Below are 19,119 nucleotides of genomic sequence, written 5' to 3' on the forward strand. Positions count from 1 at the left end.
TATCCGAACACGACTCACGACCCGCTCTCACAGCCCTTGCCAACGAAAGGCAAAGGTCTCACCATCGAATACTGATCCGGCACAGTTTACTCACTAGTGATGGGCTAAACTGCGATCTTCCGATATCAGTGATTTCTGTGAATGCTACTTTTCAGTATCTGCTATTCTTAACTGTGATTTGTCGCAGTTAAGAGTCGCAGTTAAGGAACCCAGTTCGTGTATCCCTCCGCCACTGCTAATTCTGCGACTCCTGCGATTACTGCGACTTACCATCGTACGAAAAAGTTAAATCTGTCCACACAAAAATTGCATCCGAACAAACCTGTCATTGGCAAGTATGTTTTACGTTTGCTCTTCCGTTGACTATAATTTTGTATTAAAGAAACAACTGAAAATATTAATAGTGTAATTAATATGTAAGTAGCCAAACAGTACCGTAATAGTTCGTGTTTAGAAAATGAATTCTAACATATTGTTATGTTCACAGGTACCCGAACTACATTTCAGTCAATCAGTAAAGTGATAACTCAAAATATCATTTGCAACAGATCTGGAGAAATTGCCACGCGTCTTTAGACCGTTTTCGTCAGACGAGAGGTTAGTTTCGAAGTGTTTGGATGGACTTAATTACTTCAGTGATAATATCGTTATTGCAAATGTGAAATATACCCCATTGTGTGGCTTTCATTACAACAAATATTAGCAATCTACTCTGTCAATTATATTGCTTGCAATTAATTACAGCAAAAATGGTTTCATAATCCTTGTGGTTTTGCAGACACTGTGATTACTGGTTGCTGTACGTATCTGTCCACATTAAGGTTGTTGCGAGAGACTCGTGAAGGTTCAAGACAGCCCTTAGAGGATTTGCAGTTTAAAAGTGACATAATTGTGAAATAAGTGTGCAGACGAGTGATTAAACTGTGTTTTATTGAAGTTGTACGATTTTAAAGGAATAATAAATGTTAAATACAGTGAGTGAATAATGAAAATCTCATTTTCCACATGTTAAGCTGTCTTATACCCGTAATTTTCCGCCACTTATTTATTGGTAAACACTTGCTGGAGAGTGACATGCCCCCCTCCCTCCCCCCAAATCTTGGTGTGACACTGACGTGTAACATATCCCAAAGTCTACAATATGCATTTTGAGGCTGTTGACATGAAACTGGGAAGTACAGATCTTCCAGTTACATCAGGAATAGCTTAAGTGCATTACATGAAGGTAACAAAGGTAAACCTTACTTATGTAGGTGGTAGTAGTGTCAGCAAAAAGTTTTTGTGTGTATAGTTGTCACGTAGGGCACCAGGTGTAAAACTTTTCTCCCGAGTCTTGAACTGTGTCAGAACGAAAGTGAGGCATTCATATTACTCAATAATACTGTTTTCATTTCACTACACCTATGCAGATGTCTGAGTTCTGCTGTGTTAACATTGCAAAGTCCCGTTGGCATGTGGAGTATTAACCAAAACTGTCATATTGGAAGCAGAATCAAACACATTGGTTATGTTACTTGATATTTTCAGGAGAAAAAGGCAATGTTGCTTCTTATTAATATAATACATTCAGAGTCACAGCTATGTTTGACCAACCATAACTGATGCTGAATGTGCATGTTGTCATATAATGTGAAGGGCTTATTTCAATAGTGGTACAAGTCCATTACCTCCACTTTTCTGTCTATAACGCTTCTGAAATTAATGCTCCAAACAAATATAAATAAAGGTTCATCTCTAAAAAAACCCATATGCTTGAATATTTCTGGTATCAAAACTGCAGATTTTTCAGCGCTCATTTAACTTTACGACTCTGTATCTCAAATGAACAAAAACGTACTTGTACCACTATTGAAATAAGCCATTCATATGCATATGCATACCCAAAGAAAGCAGGTGTCGACAGGTGTGAAAATTACCGAACTTTCAGTTTAATAAGTCACAGCTGCAAAATACTAACGCAAATTCTTTACAGACGAATGGAAAAACTGATAGAAGCCGACCTCGGGGAAGATCACTTTGGATTCCTTAGAAATGTTGGAACACGTGAGGCAATACTGACCCTACGACTTATCTTAGAAGAAAAATTAAGGAAAGGCAAATCTACATTTCTAGCATTTGTAGACATAGAAAAAGCTTTTGACCATGTTGATTGGAATACTCTCTTTCAGATACAGAGAGCGAAAGGCTATTTACAATTTGTACAGAAACCAGATGGCAGTCATAAGAGTCGAGGGGCATTAAAGGGAAGCAGCGGTTGGGAAGTGAGTGAGACAGGGTTGTAGCCTCTCCCCGATGTTATTCAATCTGTATATTGAGCAAGCAATAAAGGAAACAAAAGAAAAATTTGGAGTAGGTATTAAAATCCATGGGGAAGAAATAAATACTTTGAGGTTCACCAATGACATTGTAATTCTGTCGGAGACAGCAAAGGACTTGGAAGAGCAGTTGAATGGAATGGACAGTGGTTTGAAAGGAGGGTATAAGATGAACATCAACAAAAGCAAAACAAAGATAATGGAATGTAGTCGAATTAGGTCAGGTGATGCTGAGGGAATTAGATTACGAAATGAGACACTTAAAGTAGTAAAGGAGTTTTATAATTTGGGGAGCAAAATAACTAATGATGGTCAAAGTAGAGAGGATAGAAAATGTAGACTGGCAATAGCAAGGAAAGCGTTTCTTTAGAAGAGAAATTTGATAACATCGAGTATAGATTTAAGTGTCAGGAAGTCGTTTCTGAAAGTATTTGTATGGAGTGTAGCCATGTATGGAAGTGAAACGTGGACGATAAATAGCTTAGACAAGAAGAGAATAGAAGCTTTCGAAATGTGGTGCTACAGAAGAATGCTGAAGATTAGATGGGTAGATCACGTAACTAATGAGGAGGTATTGAATAGAATTGGGGAGAAGAGGAGCTTGTGGCACAACTTGACTAGAAGGAGGGCTCTGTTGGTAGGACATGTTCTGAGACATCGAGGGATCACCAATTTAGTATTGGAGGGTAAAAATCGTAGAGGGAGACCAAGAGATGAATACACTAAACAAATTCAGAAGGATGTAGGTATTGGGAGATGAAGAAGCTTGCACAGGATAGAGTAGCATGGAGAGCTGCATCAAAGTCTCAGGATTGAAGACCGTAACAACAATTATGCACACACAGCACATCGATCTCGTATGGTACAGGGCTCTCATAACGAAGTACGTACGTCGGTCAACAGATGGCACTAGGAAAAGAATGTTAACTGCGCTTGTTAGTTGCTACTTGCGACTCTTAGTTGCGATATGTCACAGAAATCGCAGTTTGACTCGGAAGCGAATAGCGTAGTATGAACTTTGCTCAATAGATGGCACTGCTAACTGCGCTTTTTAGTTGCTTCTTGCGACTTCTAGGCGCGACTTGTCACTGAAATCGCACAAGGCAGTACAGAATTCGGACAACAGATGGCTCACGGCGTTGAATGTGAAATGCTACTTGCGATTGCTAACTGTCACTGAAATAGCAGTTAGATTTTGTAAAGTTGTTATTGTGATATCTGTGACTTCTCAATCACTGTGATTTCTAACATACGCGATTTCCTGCCTACCGATGGAAATGGACCCAAAACGATCAATTCGGGCATTCAACTTATCTTCCCGTTAGCTTTGTAGGACTACGCTTGCTAATTGCATTCGTAGGACATGTGACCATGTTTTTCAAATCTGATTGTGATTGGAGTTACGGAGTAAACATTGTGTATCACGAACATTGGCATGGTTTTGTTTTAAATCGATGCAGGTGTACCATAATGTTACAAAATTTATATGTTATTATGGGAAGTAATTTAAATATTTGTCATGGAAATCGTGGAGAGTAACTGTTTATAGATGCAGTACACATGTCTTAAATTACACTTCACTTGAGGCACACTATGATGATGCAACATCGCTGTAGCAAAAACAGTAAATTTTTCTTTTAGTGTTGGTACCGACGAACGTAAAGTTTACATTGCAAGGTGTGTCAGCTGTTGCTGATTTTTAAGAAATTTACGAATGGAAGTTTCGAACAAGTGCTCTTGATTTAAATTCATAACATTCGCTTCGGATATGGTGAGTGTATGATAACTGTTGAATGGATTGTGTTCACACTCTATCGTTGGACATTTTTCGGCACAGTTGGATGAAGTGTCAGGCAGGCTATACGAGGGCCTCAACAATTTTACTTTAAGCTAAGTTAGTAAGATAATATATGCATTACGTGCTACAATCTAGGAACGCATGGAACACTCAGTTATATAATACTGTAATATGATTCATGCGAGAACAGCATATGTTTTTGCCCATAAACTTGTTGTATATTGTCATCCCCATATACTGTGGAGTACGTGCATATAATTTCAACTGTTGTATGGGTAACCCAAAATTATTTTTTTAACACGAGAGAAAAAAAAAAATATGCTACCCACACAGCAGTTGAAATTATATGCACGGACTCCACAGCCTGAAATTTTAAAACCGAGACTACAGCAGATTCTGTGGAAGAAATGCTACTATTTCAATAGAAGAATTCATAGAGGATGAAATGATCACTTGAGCCAGGGGTAATTAAGTGTTAGAATTTATTGTATGCATGTGTAACAAAATTGTATTAAAAATTATTATTATGATGCTGTCTCTTAACATCATATGCTCTTTGTTTATGGTGAAATTTAACCACAATTTGGCATACCTGTACCTGAATGAAATGATTTAGATTATGTACGTTATGAGACAAATAAACCACAATTCACAATAAATATCTGATATTTGTTTTCGTATGAATGACATCCCAACGTTGGAAGACTTGAGGATTTTAAGTTATTGCTGTGCAGTCTGGGCTTTTATTTAGTAATAAGCAGATTGTCTAGTTATGTATTTGCCATGTCTTGTGTTAGATTGGGAAAGGAATGAAATCTTATGTGTACAAAAGCATACTTAGTTAATTACATGTTGGCTCATCCACACCAAGTGAACCAGATTGTTAATTTATTAAGTGGCTTTGGCTGCACAAATAAGGATCAGATCCAAACAAATATTTACAGTGTCAGTTTTACAAAATAATAATCACGTACACTAGGCCTATTTCATTATCACAGGTATATCATTATTAAATACAATAACACCATACATAATGACACATTTTTCATCTACTGTATAATCTATCTCTACACAGTTTAATTCTGTTATATCACACACATTATGAATCCACTGCTATTCTGGCTATATACATTTTAATTTTATTACACCATACCCCTATTTCCATTTTTTTGCATGGACTGTGAATTCACCGACTGAATAGGAAGGACATTCTACAAGAATGGGTTTATTGTTTGTTTAAATTTTTCTCTTAAGCCAATGTTTGAAATATGAAGTGGTAAACAGTTGAACAGTTTTATTGCCATATAAGCAGTGTTTTATCCACATTTGTGTTTGTGTCTTCATTTGTGGCTATGTATGTCTTCATTTTTAATGAGTTTGTTCTAATTTTCCCATGTTAAAGTAATATTTTGTATGTACACATGTTGTAGGTTAGAATTTTAAGTTTTTTTGCATAGTGGCTTATAGCTGTTTGTTTTCTTGCACTAGCCATTATACTGGTTGCAAATTTTTGCAGTTTGAAGATTTTATTGAATCACTCATCTGACCTCTAATTTCACAATAGCATATGCCATAATAGCATTAAAAAATGAGAAATATACCATCATCATAACATCATCTGTTATTAGTGTAATAATGATTCAGAGAAGAAATGTCGTGGACCTTTGTTTGCTAGTTATGATGGCAATGTGGCCCATCCATAGTAAATCTACAGTGAACCCTAAGAATTTGGTTTTTTGAACGACATTTATATTGAGTGTCTTCAGTTATGAGAATTCTTCTGTTTTTTCTTTTATTGTTCCTTAACAATATTGCTTTAGTTTTCTCATTATTGCAGGTTAGCCTATTGGTATCAAATCACTGAGTGACAGACTCAAGTTTTATTTTGATTTCTGATATTGTATCTTGTATATTTTTGCCAATGGTTGTCATGCTAGTGTTATAGCCTAAAAATAATTTTAAAAAAATAGATATATTTCACTTGTTTAGAGATACATCATTCATAAACAACAGGAACAACAGAGGCCCCTGTGGTAGACTGTGACTTACTTTTTTGAAATGCTGTCAGATATTTCTTTTGTATGGATTGTAGTTCTGCTGATTGTTTTGTTTTGCAAGTATGATATAGTGATATCAAGAGCTGTACCCCTAATTCCTCAGTGGTCAAGTTTCCTTATTAAAATGTTATAGTCATCTAGGCTGAGAGGTTTAGATAAGTCACAAAATATATTGAGAGGACTTTGGCCTTTATCTAACACCACTGAGATCATATTTATATGTTCAAATGTAACTGAAACTACCGATTTTCCTTTTTGGAACCCAAACTTCCTACCATTTATGGTGCTATTTCTCTCAAAATTCAACATAAATTTAATGTAGGCTATGCTATTATTTTCATTAACTTTTGAAAAAATGGGTCACAGACTAACTGGTCTGTAGTTGTTAGAGCACATTAGATGTCCCTCTTTGTACAACGGCAATATACTAGTTGGAAAATACCCCCCTTCAGACATGAATTAACAAAATGGCAAAGCGGTTTGGCCGTTTCATATGTTGTTAACATCAATATTTTATTCGAAAGTTCATTTGTGTCACTGGAGGTAACATTTTTTTAAATCACTTCAAGTATATCTTGTCAGGTACACATATCTGAGGCTACTGGTGGGGTCTTGCTTATTTTTAAGTAGCTGCAGGTCTTGTAGAGGATCACTTTTCTTGTTCTGTGTCATGCTCTGGCATATGTTTGTAAAGTATTTGTTGCTAAAAACTATAGGATCTTCTATTCATTTATTGTTCACTTTGAGCTTCAGGCTTTTGCTAAGATTGTCCAACAGTTTTCCAATGTCTCTGTTAATCATCTTTCATGTGCTTCTGATTTTTTCCTATGACTGGGCAATGGTGTTCCGTAGGTTTTTTTTTTTTTTTTATTTTAAAGGATCTGTTGTAGATTATCTTGTAAGATGAATAATATTCATGCAAAAGGTCATGCCTTTGTGGATTTTTGCTAATATTATAAAGCTGTTTTGGTTTTTTACAGTACTAAACAAGTGAACCCCTTGTAATCCATGGCACATGCTCCACCCCCTCCCCCCTTTTTATTTACACTATCCTTGTTTGACATGTTAGGCACTCATCTGTTGTTTTTAAGCAAATGTCCAGTAAAAGGTTATATTTATCATGTAGCCTATATTATCAGAAAGGTACAATTCTGGCCAATGTTCATTTTCCACTTTTTCTTTAGAAACTCTGTGTTAGAGATGTTCATGTCTGTGTAAGAGAAACTTTAATGAGTATCTAACTTCATAGAATATTTTAAATTATAGTCTTTGAGTTATGGTCTGACTGATTCATTTCATTTGTCAGGCAATCTTACCTGTTGGACTCAACAATGGCTCTGAGCACTATGGGACTTAACTACTGTGGTCATCAGTCCCCTAGAACTTACAACTACTTAAACCTAACTAACCTAAGGACATCACACACATCCATGTCCGTGGCAGGATTCGAACCTGCGACCGTAGCAGTCGCGCGGTTCCGGACTGCGCGCTAAGAACCGCTAGACCACCGCGGCTGGCAGGACTCAACATTTATAATTATAAAATCAATAGCAGGCTGTATGTTGTTGCTTATTGTAGCAAAACGTTGAACAGTATTTCAGAAACCATATGTTGTAACTAGTGCGTCAGATTTCCACAATTTTTCAACTATCTTGTGACTGCAATAATTCTTGAACATACTATTGTGCAATTTTGCGCACTGACATTTTGCAGATATGCAAATAAGGTACCTGTTATCAGTTCAGCCAAACAGCATCTGTTATTTGTGAGTATTCTAGATTTTGTTGTTGTCTGAATGTGTGAGTAATTATTTATAAAAATTGTGGAGATTTTGATGCCGTATTGTGAAATATTACCACCACTTACTCCCACCCTAAACCAGTCTTTAATCTGATAACTATATATCTTTTACAATAAATTCTATCATTGTCACATTTAACACATTTTGAAACTGACTAAATCATCATCCTCAAGGCTGACACTGTTTTTGTATCAGAAATGACTTTTCTCGTCATCTTGACAGGCACTGTGTATATAGCCCTGTACTGTGTAAACTTTCTTGCTTTTTTACCCTTTTGGTTGAAATGATACATTCAGAAGCCAGCTCTTGGTACCAACCAACATTTTGGAGGGAGTGTTAACATTTGCAAATCTCAGAATTTGAAGTACTTTTTTTTTGCCTCGATTAACAAGTAATCACAATCAAATCAGTGTTATTAATCATTAGTATTCTGCCTGTGGCTTAAACCCACTGGAATCTGACCACAAATTTCACTTTGTATTTGGCAAGTCTTTTCTCTTTATGTAGCCATGTGAATATTATTTTGAAACTGTTTACAATTTTGCGAACCCCATGCTCACTTATTGGCCCGGTTTTGTGAATTATCTTAATTAACCTGCTTTTATTTGATCAAAAACACTTAAACCATTTAATGACTTTTTGATTTTATTTTTTCCCTTCTTCAAAAGAGCTGTACAGTGCTTTTGGAGGGACTCAAACTGAACAAGAAGCAAAACTTTATATTAGAAGTAGATCACTGAACATGTTTCACCATCACAACCAGGGTGTGCTTTCAGTGGTCATTGTTGATTAGGCTGGAATTTGTTCAGTTATTATAATGCAAATTGATGAAAAGTTATCTGCATTTTTACATATTAGTACTTCCGAGACTATTCACAAGTAGTTGCTGCAGTTTACCTAGGACTGATTATAAGGAACCTTTCTGTGAACATACTAAAATGCACTCAATTAGCTTTTCTCAAAAACTGTCACAAAATTGTTAAAAAATGGTTGCAGTTATTAGTTTCCCAACTTTGACATTATATAGCTCAAAGATGGCATTTTTGTGGAATTTCCCTAGAAAATCATTCAATATTTATTTATTTTTGCCCATTGACTGGACTATAGGTGCTAATTTCCAACTGAGAATATAGCGTGTGTCATACAATTTTATATATATGTCAAATGTGCAGTGAAGAAAACAAGGTTAAATTTTTTTGACACACATGAGATTATCACATATTTTCTGTTATATTATAATAGCTAATATTCACTTTGACACTTAATATTCACTCATATTGTATATACATTTCTCTGTAAGAAACATGTAATTGCTGCTGCTGCTGTCTTCAGTCCAAAGACTGATTTGATGCATCTCTCCATGTTACTCTATCCTGTGCAAGCCTCTTCGTCACAAAAAAATGACTGAAACTTACATCCTTCTGAATCTGTTTACTGTATTCGTCTCTTCATCTCCCTCTGCAATTTTTATCCCCCCTCCCCCCCCCCCCCCTCCCCCACCACGCTCTTTCCTCCAGTACTAAACTGGTGATCCTTTAATGTTTCAAAGTGTGTCCCATCAACAGACCCTTTCTCCTAGTGTGGTTGTGCCACAAATGGCTTATCTCCCCAATTCCATTCACTAGTTATGTGATCTACCCACCTGATCTTCACCATTCTTCTGTAGCACCAAATTTAAAAAGCTTCTATTTCCTCCTTGTCGAAAATGTTTATCATTCATGTTTCACTTCCATACATGGCTAAACTCCACATAAATACTTTCAGATAAGACTTTCTGACATTTAAATGACCAGTACATCTTTATTTAGGTGGTGTTTATAAGTTACCGTCACCGCCATAATATTCTGTTATATGTACAGCGAGAGCACTGTCAAAATGTTATTGTGTACAAAACTTGTCTGCAAGTTTGCTTGGGTGGTTTTTTGGTATACATGTTACTGCTCTTTTCTGAATGGTAAGTATTCTTTGTAAGCTGTTATCTCTATCTTATGCATTACCCTCTATATGAATTGAGTGGGACAGATGTGGGAACCCAAGTTCATGCTACATTGTCCTGAATACTTTATCATCCACGACTTTTGCAGTGTTGTGAATGAGGAAAATCTGTTTGTTTATCTTTTTACAAAGTAAATCTGTATGCTCCCCATGTCAAATTGTACATTTGTTACATTTCCCAAAAATGGTGTGCCATGTACTTCTTTAATTGCCTCACCATTTAATATTTACATCATACTTTTCACTCTGTTTTGTTTGGAACATTACATACACTATGTTAGACTGAGTTATAAAAATATTTTTTTACTGTATATTTATTTGCAGCTTCAGTATTTAGGAGTGCTTCCTTTCCACCTTCTCCCTCGTCTTAGTTGCACATATAATTGTAGTCCCATTAGCATACATTGTAAGTTTCTGTTTTATATGTTCTTTTGTGTAGAGTATTGTCCTGAGCGTGGAACCTTTTGGCACACAATGTCCGTCAGTTTGCATTTCAGATCTGTAATCTGCAATGTGGTGTGGTACAAGTGACATAAACAAATGAAAGTATGCAGTCTCAGCTAATTTTATAATGCTTTCATTCCCAAAATCAGCACTTAAATACCAAGCAAGAGTTGCTGAATTTGAGGGTTGAGAAGATGTATGATATGTGATTTCTGATTCACATTTTAATCAAATTGAATCCTGTTGGGTGTGGTTATGATGCTTGCATCACCACCTAAGAGCAATATTTCTGCTTTACCAGTGTAATACAGTAGATCATAATATGTATAACAAGAACAGAAGCATCACGAGATCTGCGTGAGCTATCTAACACGATTCTTTACTTCCTGTCAGTTAAATAAGTTAACCACATACTCACTGTACATCAAAAACCAAAAGTTGCTCCGAAAGAATACTGTCATTTACACAGTAAAGAAGTTTAGATGAATTAACTAAAATTCCGATACTTAAAATTGTATCATTCAGATACTTTGCTACATGCTTATTCAAATTGTAGTTGATGTATTCAGTGGAGAGCCATTTGTGGAATCCAAATTGTGAATGACACAGAAATTTTTATTTGCAGATATGCGCAACCATTCTCCAAAACATTTGAGATAAAAGTAAATTGAAAGATATTAATATCTATTGCTCTCTTCTTAAATAGGAGCCTAACAATGGCATACTTTAGTCTTTATGAAAAGATAGATGGTAAAAGTAATGAATTAAATATATGGTCAAGTACAGAAGCTATATTAGAAGAATTTGTCTAATATTTTGCTTGAAATGTTCTCATCCACATAATAATTTTTGTGTGTAAGTGTGTTAGTTATTTCCTTGGAAGAAGTTGTAGTGATTTTGGATTGATAGAATGTTTGTGGCACAAGTTGTTGCTTATAGCATACTGCGATGCTATTATTTTTATTTTTTTTCCCTTCCATCACCCTTTTTGTTTGTTGCTCAATGATTGAACCAATTTACATTTGTCACATGATCGCACTGGGAACTCGTGCATTAAAAAGCTAATACTAATAACAGGGGCAGTTAGAACAGTTTAATATTTTCTCATTAAGATAAGTGAATATCTTTCCACTTCTTTCAATTTGCTGTCTTTTCATTCAGTAGTCATTGTTCTCAATGTCCAGTTGTCAAGGATTATTCCTTGCTGCAAGTTATTACCATTGCAAGAAAATTGGTTAACATGTGACAGTGAGCTCTTTGTGGCCTATAGCTCCCATCAAAAAGTTTGGGCACATGATTCAATGTAGAAATTTAACCATTTTTGTATAGCGTAAGCCACTCGTGTTCGCCTTCTGCCGAAAGCCGGGCAAGGCATCACTGTGCTAGTTGTAACATTTGGAGGTTGCAGTACTCACTGCAGATATTCAGCATGCTACTAGTGAACATAGTGGGCTAGCAAATGCTCTGTCTCATTGATGCCACTGTGAAGGAACTTGACCATCTAGCACATGCCGACTCTCAGGAAAATGACAATGAACTAAAGGCTTACAGCTCCTACTTCTTCAAAAACTGTGCTCAAATGTAGCACTATATTGCAAAATTTCAACATAATAAGTGCAACCTGCCCTCTCTTGTCTAGGAGTAAAGGCTACAAAGTGAGAAGTGATAAAAGCATTTGTTTGACGAAATATCAAAAAGGATTGTGAGGCATTTGTGTGTGAGATCAGTGCTCACCAGTGCAACAAAGTAACTTGGCACATTATAGTTTCTACTTAGCTCCTTCACTCCACTGACTGTGAGATTTGAGTATTTCTGCACTGATCTCATTGGATGTTTCTGACAATCACCAGGATACCAGTACAGCCTGCCAGACTGTTTATCTGATTGGCTTGAAGCCTACCCAATGAAAGATGCATCAGTTGCAACTGTAGTCACAACCTTCTTTTGTGAGAATACCTCATTAACCACAACTTCTGCAATTTGTCAGGATATTTAGACTCGCAGATGTAAATTGTGCATAACTCTAATGTATGTATTAAACAGAACTTGACTTTGCCAGTAAATAGACAGCTGATAGGTGTCTGTCTAAAGGAAATGCTGTTTTTGAAGTATTAAACAAAAACAGATGATGAGTAGTATAAGAAAAATAGCAGCAGGTTTTTTTTTTTATAAAGTCGCTGTTTCTTTTTTGCTAATGTAGGTATATGATGTGCATCAAGAAAGTAGAAGTTGACCAGAATATTATTGCACCTGAGAGTGAAGGTGCTTCAGTTTGTTTATTGTGAGTTTTTGTTGTGGTATTTCATGAAGACACACTAAACCACTTGATAGTATATACACAACTGTCTTGGAATTATTCACAGTGCGTTACGTTTTCCTTAGTCACCACTTTACTTGTTTACTGTAGCGTTGCCATGAGTCTGTAAAGTAAAATAATATTGTAAATTACTATAAAGTAAAATAATATTGTGGCTGGATAATAGGTTTTGATGACTGCTAAAGAAGACAAAAAACATAACTAAGTAAGAAACATTTATTGGACTGTCTATGTAGGTACACTGGCTATTTCTCAACACATTCATCACCATTGTAGATCCATTCATTGTACTGCTACACAATCAGTTGTATGTGCTTGTAATAGGAGTCTGCTGCCAATGCTTGGAGCCACAAAGTCACTTGGTTGCATCTCAGCATTGTTGTGGAAACATTTTCCTGCCGGACAAAGCTTTGTGAGACAGAAGCGATGAAAGCCACATGGAGCATAGTTGAGGCTGTAGGGTGGATTGTCGAAAGTCTCCCATCCAAACTGTTTCAACACATATCGTGTGGTATTGGCTGTTTGGGCTCTTACATTGTCATGAACAAGCATAATGCCTCTTGCCAACATTCCACATATCTTGTTCTGTATCACGCTTCTCAGTTTTTTCAGTGTCTGACAGTGCCAATCAATGGTAAAAACTCGCACAGAGGGACATGTCAGCCCCAGAAGAAAGAACACACACACAGAATTACTAGCTTTCGCAACCGATGGTTGCCTCTTCAGGAAAGAGGGAAGTAGAGGGAAAGACGAAAGGATGTGGGTTTTAAGGGAGAGGGTAAGGAGTCATTCCAATCCCGGGAGCGGAAAGACTTCCTTTAGGGGGAAAAAAGGACAGGTGTACACTCGCGTGCACACACACACACACACACACATATCCATCCGCACATACATAGACACTGTGTGAGTGTTTGTGTGTTTTGTTCATTGTGCCTGTCTGCCGGCACTTTTCCACTTGGTAAGTCTTGGAATCTTTGTTTTTAATATATTTTTCCCATGTGGAAGTTTCTTTCTATTTTATTTACATCGTCATATATATTGGAGACTGTCTGCTTGAATTTGGTCTCCACAGGTTAACCACTATGTCGCCAATGTAGAGATTGTGATTTTGCTTCTGGTGTGGAATGTGAGACCCACATTTCATCCCCAGTGACAGCATGGTCAAGGAACTAGTCTCCTTTTTCTGTGTACTGCTGTAGAAATGTCAGTGCTGTGGCAATACTTTTGGTTTCTGTCTTCATCTATCAGTTGCCTTGACACCCAACTTGCACACACTTTATGAAAACCAAGCCATCGAGAGACAATTTAATGCGACGGTGAGTGAGACATCTGGGGGAATTGACAAGAGAGTTCTGAAATTGTAAAGCTCCAATTCTGCACAATTGCTTGCCGCACTGGTGTCACTGGGCTTGGTCTTCACCATCGTCTGACCGTATTGTCACAAATAATGTCGTGTCTGTGAAACATTGGCTATGGATCTCTACTGAAGATTGTTTCTGAACATACTAAAATTAGATAATTGCATGAACCTCGCAGTTGGTGGGAGACAATATCAGAGCAGCCATTTTATCCCAGCACTGTGCAGTATCCACTGCTGCCACAAGAATGAAACTGCACTGCATTACTCCCATGTACCTCCTCTCTGGTCCATTGCGTGTGCATTCTTATCCAACTGCTCATGGCATCTCTGGATGCGATTGTAACTTACTTTTTGAATGTACCTCGTTAAAGCAATCTAGTTGTAATTACCATAATTTTAAGTTTGAGTGGATTATTGCTGGCCAATTTGTTGTTAATATACCTTTCAGAAGTAACCAGCAGTTGCTAGTTATGCCTCATAAGGTACAACGTTGACTCATTCCACATCCTTGAAGGGTTTCCTTCATTATGGTATTTACAGAACACAATGAATGAGTAAATCTTCTGTCTGATGACTTTTGTTCTTCTTTATGTTTCTGATAATTTTTCGGCTTGCTCTTTTCTTACAGGAATCTACAGGAGAGGCAGAGGCAGTTTCGGCATACGATGAAATTGACATCAAAGAGGAACCAGTACGTAATATTAATGCAAATACTCATATTTATTTTTGTGTAGCTGCTGTGGCAATAAAGTCCGTGCACTGCATTTGTGTGGGCCAAATTTCTGGATGCAAAGTGTGTGTGTGTGGGGGGGGGGGGGGGGGGGGGGCAAAATTTCGGATGTATTCATTTTACCACCCCTCACTAGTAATTTTTTGTTGCCTGTGGCATGCTGTAGTTATGGTCGCAACCAATCCATCTCCACCACACAGTACTCATTTAACAACATGACTGCCAGATTACAGTTCACCATTTTTAATTACTGAGCTACCTCATTATATCTCCTAATCCATCCACCCCTCTTCCTATGTCTTGTTTACTTTCTTCAAGAAGTGCTAGTTCTGCAAGGTATGAAAGATGAGTTTCTCCGAAGCTTGGACTTTAGGAGATATGGCACCAGTAAACATGAAGCTCTCTGTGCTCTGTTTCTACTTGTACAGGTTCTCTAGCAGCTGGAACAGAAGCATCAATAACATGCAGGTCATATTTGTATGCATGAGTATATTTATAGTTGCTGCTAGTAATATATAAGCTCAAAAAATTGAAAACAGCTATTTAGTATCTAATACACTGAAATATCATAAAGGTATCTGTAAAATTTCACAATATACACTCCTGGAAATGGAAAAAAGAACACATTGACACCGGTGTGTCAGACCCACAATACTTGTTCCGGACACTGCGAGAGGGCTGTACAAGCAATGATCACACGCACGGCACAGCGGACACACCAGGAACCGTGGTGTTGGCCGTCGAATGGCGCTAGCTGCGCAGCATTTGTGCACCGCCGCCGTCAATGTCAGCCAGTTTGCCGTGGCATATGGAGCTCCATCGCAGTCTTTAACACTGGTAGCATGCCGCGACAGTGTGGACGTGAACCGTATGTGCAGTTGACGGACTTTGAGTGAGGGCGTATAGTGGGCATGCGGGAGGCCGGGTGGATGTACCGCCGAATTGCTCAACACGTGGGGCGTGAGGTCTCGACAGTACATCGATGTTGTCGCCAGTGGTCGGCGGAAGGTGCACGTGCCCGTCGACCTGGGACTGGACCGCAGCGACGCACGGATGCACGCCAAGACCGTAGGATCCTACGCAGTGCCGTAGGGGACTGCACCGCCACTTCCCAGCAAATTAGGGACACTGTTGCTCCTGGGTATCGGCGAGGACCATTCGCAACCGTCTCCATGAAGCTGGGCTACGGTCCCGCACATCGTTAGGCCGTCTTCCGCTCACGCCCCAACATCGTGCAGCACGCCTCCAGTGGTGTCGCGACAGGTGTGAATGGAAGGACGAATGGAGACGTGTCATCTTCAGCGATGAGAGTCGCTTCTGCCTTGGTGCCAGTGATGGTCGTATGCGTGTTTGGCGCCATGCAGGTGAGCGCCACAATCAGGACTGCATACGACCAAGGCACACAGGGCCAACACCCGGCATCATGGTGTGGGGAGCGATCTCCTACACTGGCCGTACACCTGTGGTGATCGTCGAGGGGACACTGAATAGTGCACGGTACATCCAAACCGTCATCGAACCCATCGTTCTACCATTCCTAGACCGGCAAGGGAACTTGCTGTTCCAACAGGACAATGCACGTCCGCATGTATCCCGTGCCACCCAACGTGCTCTAGAAGGTGTAAGTCAACTACCCTGGCCAGCAAGATCTCCGGATCTGTCCCCCATTGAGCATGTTTGGGACTGGATGAAGCGTCGTCTCACGCGGTCTGCAAGTCTAGCACGAACGCTGGTCCAACTGAGTCGCCAGGTGGAAATGGCATGGCAAGCCGTTCCACAGGACTACATCCAGCATCTCTACGATCGTCTCCATGGGAGAACAGCAGCCTACATTGCTGCGAAAGGTGGATATACACTGTACTAGTGCCGACATTGTGCATGCTCTGTTGCCTGTGTATATGTGCCTGTGGTTCTGTCAGTGTGATCATGTGATGTATCTGACCCCAGGAATGTGTCAATAAAGTTTCCCCTTCCTGGGACAATGAATTCACGGTGTTCTTATTTCAATTTCCAGGAGTGTAAATGAAAACTATTTTCTCAAATTGTACAACATATGCAGTTTTTGTTTCCATTGTTGAATATTAGCGATCTTAATTAGTTCTACAATGAGTGACTGCATAATTTATCAGTATAGGGTCATTCCATGTCAAGTGGTCTAGAGGCTCCCTCATGACCCTCATGGATTTTGTTGAAATTTTGTATGAACATTCACACATGTTCTCAATGAACACTGGTAAAGTTTTAGTTTCTGAAATTCAATACTTTCGGAGATACAGTCACTTGTTTAAGACCGTAGCACAGCTTTCTATAGTGCGTCCTTGAATTTTCAGCAACTTTGAGATGAGATATCTCTGTAAGTATTTGCACAAAAGAAACAAAACTTGGCCATCTTATACAACTTTTAGAGCTCTTTAAAGTAAAATATTAAGAAAAGGATTTCTGAGCAATTTTCATATAGATAATTTGAAGCAAATTTGGGCAAAAAAAATAGCTGTTTAAAAAAATGCAAACTTTAGTTTTTTATATCTCCAAAAGTAATTGTGTGATGTACATGAAACTTTGCACACCATAACTCACCAACTCAAGGTCTTAGAAAAAAATTTCATTCTCCTATTGCTTTCCATTATTTCACAAATCTAGGGTAAAGTTGACAATTTTTCAAAAAGTGCTAAAAATGGGTATTTTTAGTCAAATTTTTCAAAAAAGTGTTTTCTCCAATCTCTTCTAAACTATGGTCATTAGAAAGAGCATATTGTAAACTATCTAGAAAAGTGTATTTGGTTTTGCAATGCAAGCATATAAGGTCCTAAAAAGTAGCATCATCAAAGAGGCGCACTGAAAGTTTGAACACATTTTGCTGGCACTCAAATTATACCTGAAATCTTTTATTTTGCCTTATACATGTTTATTAATGTCTGGGATAAGTGAAATAAGAAGTCCTGATGAATAGAACCTAGCTTCAGCCCGAATAGCAAAAGAATAAAAATAGAAACAATGTTATTTCTTAATTATCACCTCCCCCCCCCCTCTCTCTCTCTCTCTCTCTCTCTCTCTCTCTCTCTCTCTCTCTCTCTCTCTCTCATGCACACGCAATTATTATTAAGAATGAATGTAAATCCATAAAATTTATTTGCATAATTATCTAAATATTAGTTGCCTGTTTAATGAACAACACCAGCTTACTGATGGAAAAGAAGTGTATAAATGAGTTGCTATGGTCCATGGTGGCTTAACCACTGCCAGTTTCATTTCACCCGAGAAAACCAGCATTCCCATTGCCATAGGGGCCACACCTGATAGCTTAGCAACAACAGCCACGGGTGGGTTGCTTTACCACAGGATCCCAAGCCTGATAAGGGTTTCTTTACACAGGTTCCCAAAGCCAGATAGTAAAGTGCCCTGTGTAAAATTAGAAGGCACTCTTGGGTTCCTTATATTGTTTCCTCTAACCTATTTCAATTTTTGATATGCTACATTAATTTTCTGATGAATATCAAGAGGAATGTTGTATTGCCAGCCAGACGAATTTACTGATGGAGCTGGAATAACTGCAATAATGTGGTGTTCCGGAACCCAGCACTTGTCACTTCTTGGTGGCCAATAAAATGAATTTGCTGGACCATGTGGGTGAATAAAGTTTATTAATGCATCCCTTTGCCCTGTGGAGGTCTCACAGATATTCCCAATCCACCACATGTTTCTCCTGGTTGGAGAGCAGACATTAATATGGCTTCTTCATTACTGTGACCCATTTTAGCTCGAAAAGATGAACAATCATTTGAAACTCTGCTGACCTGAATTGTTGTTTCATCAATAGGTAAAATGTGATGATTTTCTCTAGTGCCTGCTACAGTTTGTCCAAGTTTAAACCTATCTTCTTGTGACACAATAGTTTTTTCAATTTCATCTTTACTGATGAAAACAAATTTAATTCCATTAATGTTTTCAGAGCAGAAGTGAAACAGATCTAGGGGAGTAAGAATTTGTCCATTAAGTGGCCGTTGCAAGCTTGCTCCTGCTACTAACTGCTTTGTTGTACCTCCAATCCCATCACAAGGTGATTTCTCGTGACTGGTAGCAAAAAAATTCCATTCGGCTGTCATTCCAAACTCACTCTTATGATAGCACAAATTTAGGAAATTCTTGAAATTTTTATATTGAGCACTGGCGCCATCACTGAAATAATGAATGTGAGATATATGTGCAAACCGTGCTTTTATATATTTGATGAGCTCCTTGATAAAAACAATCACTGATAATGCAAAAACTTAAAGATTCTACTTTCTCATTTTGACGAAAGTA

The 19,119-nt window shown here is 38.1% G+C and overlaps 1 protein-coding gene and 1 long non-coding RNA gene across 9 annotated transcripts in view; both read left to right on the forward strand.

Moving 5' to 3' along the window:
- Positions 1-218: 218 nt before the first annotated feature.
- Positions 219-980, forward strand: LOC126292071 (uncharacterized). Its single transcript, XR_007551990.1, has 3 exons — positions 219-335; positions 488-597; positions 779-980. It is a non-coding gene; the product is annotated as an uncharacterized LOC126292071 (long non-coding RNA).
- Positions 981-3,294: 2,314 nt separating this feature from the next.
- LOC126291570 (zinc finger protein 583-like) overlaps positions 3,295-19,119 on the forward strand; it is a 233,366-nt gene continuing 217,541 nt past the window's right edge. For 7 of the 8 annotated variants that reach the window (XM_049985102.1, XM_049985096.1, XM_049985098.1 and 4 more), the window contains exons 1-2: positions 3,295-4,086; positions 14,716-14,778. In XM_049985102.1, coding sequence (XP_049841059.1) covers positions 4,084-4,086; positions 14,716-14,778 — 66 coding nt within the window. In that variant the 5' untranslated portion in view covers positions 3,295-4,083. The remainder of the gene's footprint in view (positions 4,087-14,715; positions 14,779-19,119) is intronic. The other variant, XM_049985101.1, reaches the window with a different exon arrangement.

The sequence above is a fragment of the Schistocerca gregaria genome, chromosome 9 (genome assembly GCF_023897955.1).
Source record: "Schistocerca gregaria isolate iqSchGreg1 chromosome 9, iqSchGreg1.2, whole genome shotgun sequence".
Classification (NCBI taxonomy): domain Eukaryota; kingdom Metazoa; phylum Arthropoda; class Insecta; order Orthoptera; family Acrididae; genus Schistocerca; species Schistocerca gregaria.